Raw genomic sequence first — 5,663 nt, forward strand, 5'->3', positions numbered from 1 at the left:
GATTTCTTTCCATAGTTTCAACATTCACCTTTGTCATTTTATTTTCCTAACCTGGACTTTCCTCTTCTGAACTTAAATTTATCTATGCCTGTATTTTTGTCCAGATTTCTTTTTCCGTTCTCAACTTTTAACGCAGAACTTAAACATTTAAGGCTCGTTGCATTCTTGTGAATCTCTTCATTCAGCATTAGCCTCACGATGTAATCAGAGTTTAACTTCATATTACCTGAAGAGTTGCTTATAGTTCTGGCTAGTCCACCACTGCTATCTAACATTAAAGATAGAATTGACAGTGCCCTGACATCATCATCAAATTTGATGTCCACAGAATACAATCGGTTTGTCACAATGTTGAAATTAGTCAAATGTTCAGTCATTGAACTCCATTTCATCATCTTTATGTTGAATAATCTCTTCATCAGAAAAATTTGTTACGTGGGCGCTAAGCCTAAGGGAAAATTTGTCTTTTGTATGCCTAAGGTAAATTTAGTCATTTATTTTTATGATTGTTTGGTATAAATAGTCTTGTTATGTTTAGGGTTAAATTTTTGCAAGAGATTGAGTTGTGAGTCTTAGGTTTAGGTCTTGGGAGAGATTTGCTACATTTCGAATTGTAGGAATTAAGAGAGATCGCCTACCTCTCGAATTGTTGGTGTTTATCTTATGTATATATGTGAGTTGATTGGATTATTGAAGAAAATATTCTTGTTTACCCTAACTTCTGTAAAAATTCAAGTCGATTTCGATGTCAGATCGTATTGGTATCAGATCAACAGTTCTGGGAATAAGTGCTCAGAATTGTCATACAGTTGCAATTTAAGCTTGTAGGGAAGGCAACAACGGGCTCGCGGCTCGCTGAAGAAGGCAATGAAGGGATTGCGGCTTTACATAAGACAATAGATCGTGACGTGGGGAAGAATCGCGACATAACTAGGATAGGAACTCACCTCCTTCCGCTCCATACTAGTGCAAAGCAGTTGCGACTATGACTACATAATCGCAGCTTATAGCGACCAGCCACAACTTTTCTCCCCTCAATCATAGCTTGTGGGGAAGGCAACGAAGGAATCATGTCTTCTTCTGTGAAGATCAACGACATCAACGAAATCGCGGTGTATAAAAATCCTCAACTCACGATCTCTCCTGTTTTAGCGCCTTCTACTTGATAGGATTGCGATCAGACATGGTTTGGGAAGGCAACGATTGGGAAGCAGTGAACAGAGACCAAAAACTCACATTCTTCTCCTCCTCTCGTGCCTTCTACGCGATCCAGTCTCGATCAGAGCTAGCTAGGGAATGTATAAGTATGGAATGGCTACAAAGATCCGAAACTCCCATTCTTCTCTTCCTTACGTGCCATGTACATGTTATATCATGACCAAAACTATTTGGGAAGGCAGAAATGGGGAGGCAGCTTATTGAGACCCAAAAATTGCAATTTTCCTTTCCTCACATGCGATACAATCGCGATCTGTAGTGCCCCATGTAACTTGGAAGCATCGACGTTTACCATGAGAGCTACGTGGAAGCTGTTGATTAGATTTCATCATTCAGTAGTTTCTCTTGCATGATATAAAATATTTCTAGTAGAAACGACGACCAAGAAAATAGAGGCGTGGGAGAAGAAGTCAGAGGAAGAGACGAGTCAAATCAGAACTTGGATGGAAGAAATGTTCGCCATAAAGGAGGATAGTTTTCGTCCATAGAAAGGCAAATGGAGGATGAATTTGAGAGCATAGGAGAAATACGAGAGATGATGAAAAGCTCATAGAAATGCAGTCCAATGACATGCCGATCGCTTCAGTTGCAAACCCTAATCAAGGGTTGATCATGGAATCCTTAGCCAGGTCAAAAGGGAAGTAGATTGAACGAGAAGACAATGAGGACGACATCATCTACCAAGAAGAGCACCCCTCTAGGACTGTGAGAGGAGGGGGAGTAGAGAATTCCGAGGGAGGGGGATGGGCCGAAAATTCGAGGGATGGTGTAAAGGGTATGGAAGAACATGAGGAAGGAGGAAATCGAGAGTTGGGTATGCTTAAGATCGGAGGAGGGAGTTCCACCTTAGATACATGGGGGGAAATACGGGAGGAAGACCAAGTTGGGGTGGAGATATTAGAGTTAAGAAGTTGAAGATACCGATCTTCGAGGGGGAAGATGTGGGTGTATTGAGCGGAGCGATACTTCACGGTGAATTAGTTAGATGGGTAGGAGAAACTCATGGTGGCAAGATTGTGTTTGGAGGGGAAGACCTTAGCCTGGTTTCAGTGGAAGGAGGCTAGATTCCCGATTCGTTTGTTGGATGAATTTAATGATTGTTTGTTGGAACGTTTCTGAGCCATTCGAGAAGGAGACCTACACGAGCAATTCTATGCTTTGACTCAGGAGGGGATGATCATGGAATTCAGGAAGAGATTTAAACTATTGTTGGGACGACAGTGGGGGATTTTTGAAGTAGGAATGGAGGGAAATTTCATGAAGGGTTTAGCCCGATATACTTGCAATACTCCGACTACTAAGATTGCAGGGATTAAGGGAGATGATGGAGCTAGCCTAGCTGTTGGAGGACAAGAACCAGATGATGAAAGCCAATAGGAACAACAAAGTTGGAGTGTCGTACGGAACTACTGCAACCACGGCGATGCCAAAAGTTCAGACAGTGTAAGTCGAGAGGGAGGCTGCAGCGGACACGAATAATGGAACCCGACGGGTAGCAACATTCAAGCATCTTACAGAGACAAAGATTCAGGATAAGTGAGCCAAGGGGATGTTTTTTGGGTGTAATGAGAAGTTTATCCCATGACACCATTTGCAAGGATTGATTGATACAAGTTTATAGTGCAGAATGAGGAAGAAGAGAATGAAGAAATAGAGATGGATGTGGGGGAGGAGCACTCTCATATTTTTCCCACCTTGAGGACAAGGTGCCTTTTTGGGTGTTGGGGCGGTGAGTATTGTTACGAGGGTGCTTAGATTAAGAGCAAATTTGTCTTTTGTACGATTAAGGGCAATTTAGTCGTTTATTATTACTATTGTTCGGTATTAATAGTCCTGTTATGTTTAGGGTTAGCTTTATGCATGATAATGAGTTGTGGTCTTTGGTTTAGGTCTTAGGAGTGATTTCCTACCCCTCAAATTGTAGGTGTTTATTTTTTGTATTTGTGTGTGTTGTTTAGATTATTGAAGAAAATGGTTGTGTTTGCCCTAACTTCTGTAAAAATTGGAGTCGATTTTGAGGTCGGATCGTATCAAAATCTTATTTGAAGTAAAATGTGGAACATTATATTTTTGAAACTTGATATCTGTCACTCCTTTTATTTTTCTTTCTAAATGTTCTTGCATGAACAAGTAGCTCTACCACCCTTTCTTTAATTGGTACATTGCATATGATGCAAGGGGTGGGACATCTGAAGTAGTTATCTTTGTGTCAAAAACCTGCTGCACCCTCTTCATCTTAGATTGTCCTTACTCTTATTGGTGGAAAATTAAGTAGTTAACACTAATCATATTTTCGTCTCTTCATAATGATGCGGATACGGCTGTCTGTCTGAATTGAAACATGGCTTTGTTAATTTTCTTTTTTTTTTAAATTATATGTATTTTCAATTGCTTTATGCATATTTTTGTATCAGGCCATATAGATATTCCTCTTTTTTTCCCATGTTAGTGCAGATTTTAAACCCGGAGAGCCAGTAATAGACTGGAATACTAGAAAACGAGTGGCCTTAGGCACAGCTCGTGGACTGGAGTACCTTCATGAGCACTGCAATCCCAAGATTATTCATCGTGATGTAAAAGCTGCTAATGTGTTACTTGATGAAGATTTTGAAGCTGTTGTTGGGGACTTCGGTTTAGCCAAACTGGTGGATGTGAGGAAGACTTCTGTGACAACTCAGGTTCGAGGGACTATGGGCCACATAGCTCCTGAATATCTGTCCACAGGGAAATCATCAGAGAGGACTGATGTTTTTGGTTATGGGATCATGCTGCTTGAACTTGTCACAGGTCAGCGAGCCATAGATTTTTCACGCTTAGAGGGGGAAGATGATGTATTACTCTTGGATCATGTAAGTTCCTTTATCCTCTACCTTTTTCATTTTCTGAAACTTCATTGGTGGCTCTAAGGCTATTTGTTTGCTCATTTTGGTGTCTGTTTTTGCTTCATTTTATTTGTTTTCTTTATTTTACTTGAATTTTTTAGGAAACATTAGCTTAATAGTGAAAATGATGAATTGCCATGTGAAGTGAATGTTTTGTTCTAAATATTCTGGTGGTTTGAGATTTGAAAATTGAATGAAAATTTATATGGATTTGATTAATTTTTTGGTGACGCTAGCGGTGTCAAAACAGGTTTGTGGGTTGGATTCGGGTTTGATCTGAACCTGATTTGCATATTAAATGAATTAGAAAGTCCAACTCAAACTTGACTTGCCTTCAACCTATTGACATGAACCTGGCCTATATAACTCATTTAATATAAGGCACGACGACACCTATCCGGGTCGATTTTAGGTCAATTTAGATCTTAGCAAGTGTCAATTTTGGGTTAATGGGTTTTTTCTGGTTAATTTTTTTTTGGTGGGTAAACCTGAATCTGACTAGAAAGAGTTAATGGGTTATAATTTCTAACTCAAACCCGACCTGAAAATTACTCGGCCAACACAAACTTAGATTTTTCTTAGTAGAGTTCTGGTCAAGCTGGCATGTTGAGTCAATTATTGACACCGACGTTTCTTAACTGATATAAGGAATAAGGCTAATTATGAAATGCTAACTTTTATTCACTTTTCTCTCCTTCCGCATTTCAACAGGTCAAAAAATTGGTGCGAGAAAAGCGTCTTGAATCCATTGTCGATCGTAATTTGAACAAGAGCTACAATGTTGAGGAAGTGGAGAAGATGATCCAGGTGGCTCTCCTGTGCACCCAGGCAACGCCGGAAGATCGTCCGTCAATGTCCGAGGTGGTTCGGATGCTCGAAGGGGAGGGCTTGTCTGAGAGATGGGAGGAATGGCAGCAGGTCGAGGTCAATAGGAGGCAAGAGTATGAAATGCTTCAGAGGAGATTTGATTGGGGTGATGATTCCATCAATAACCAGGATGCGATTGAGTTGTCTGGTGGAAGATGAGTTGCTTGTGTTTTTAGTCGGGATTCATGTTGCAGATTTTGCATTTGTAAGATATTTCATTAAGTTGGTTTTGTGGAAAATAAAAAGTGTAATTCCATTATCAACCTGAGACTATTTGTGGATTTTATTTTCTAAGGGCTTTATATTTGCCGGGTTTTAATATGTATTTTTTATACATATTGATGAAATCAAGCTTGACTGAAGTTTGCTTCAGAGTTTCAATATGTAATTTTTATACATATTGATGTGAGGTCATAATTATAATTTTGGTATGTAGATAATTTCAAGTTTAATTAAATACATTAGTTACTTGTGCATGTAAAATTAAAGTTCAATTCAACTATAAGTTTTCTTAAATCAAAGTTCAACGAATTATAAATTTAAGTCAAATGCTTTAAATTTAAGTACTACATCGAAACAAAGGAAGAGGCATTTGCCTCCGGTGCCGATTCTTGTATTTAGGGCTGTCAAAACAGCTCGTTGTTCGCGAACAGCTCGTGTTCGACTCGTTAAAAAGCTCGTGTTCGGCTCGTTAAT

The 5,663-nt window shown here is 39.5% G+C and overlaps 1 protein-coding gene across 3 annotated transcripts in view; it reads left to right on the plus strand.

Annotated features, from left to right (window-relative positions):
• LOC110033178 (probable LRR receptor-like serine/threonine-protein kinase At5g10290) overlaps positions 1-5,298 on the plus strand; it is a 36,604-nt gene extending 31,306 nt beyond the window's left edge. For all 3 annotated transcript variants that reach the window (XM_020737080.1, XM_020737081.1, XM_020737082.1), the window contains 2 exons: positions 3,673-4,067; positions 4,812-5,298. In XM_020737080.1, coding sequence (XP_020592739.1) covers positions 3,673-4,067; positions 4,812-5,126 — 710 coding nt within the window. In that variant the 3' untranslated portion in view covers positions 5,127-5,298. The remainder of the gene's footprint in view (positions 1-3,672; positions 4,068-4,811) is intronic.
• Positions 5,299-5,663: the final 365 nt, after the last annotated feature.

Source organism: Phalaenopsis equestris, unplaced genomic scaffold (genome assembly GCF_001263595.1).
Source record: "Phalaenopsis equestris unplaced genomic scaffold, ASM126359v1 Scaffold001110, whole genome shotgun sequence".
Taxonomy (NCBI): Eukaryota; Viridiplantae; Streptophyta; class Magnoliopsida; order Asparagales; family Orchidaceae; genus Phalaenopsis; species Phalaenopsis equestris.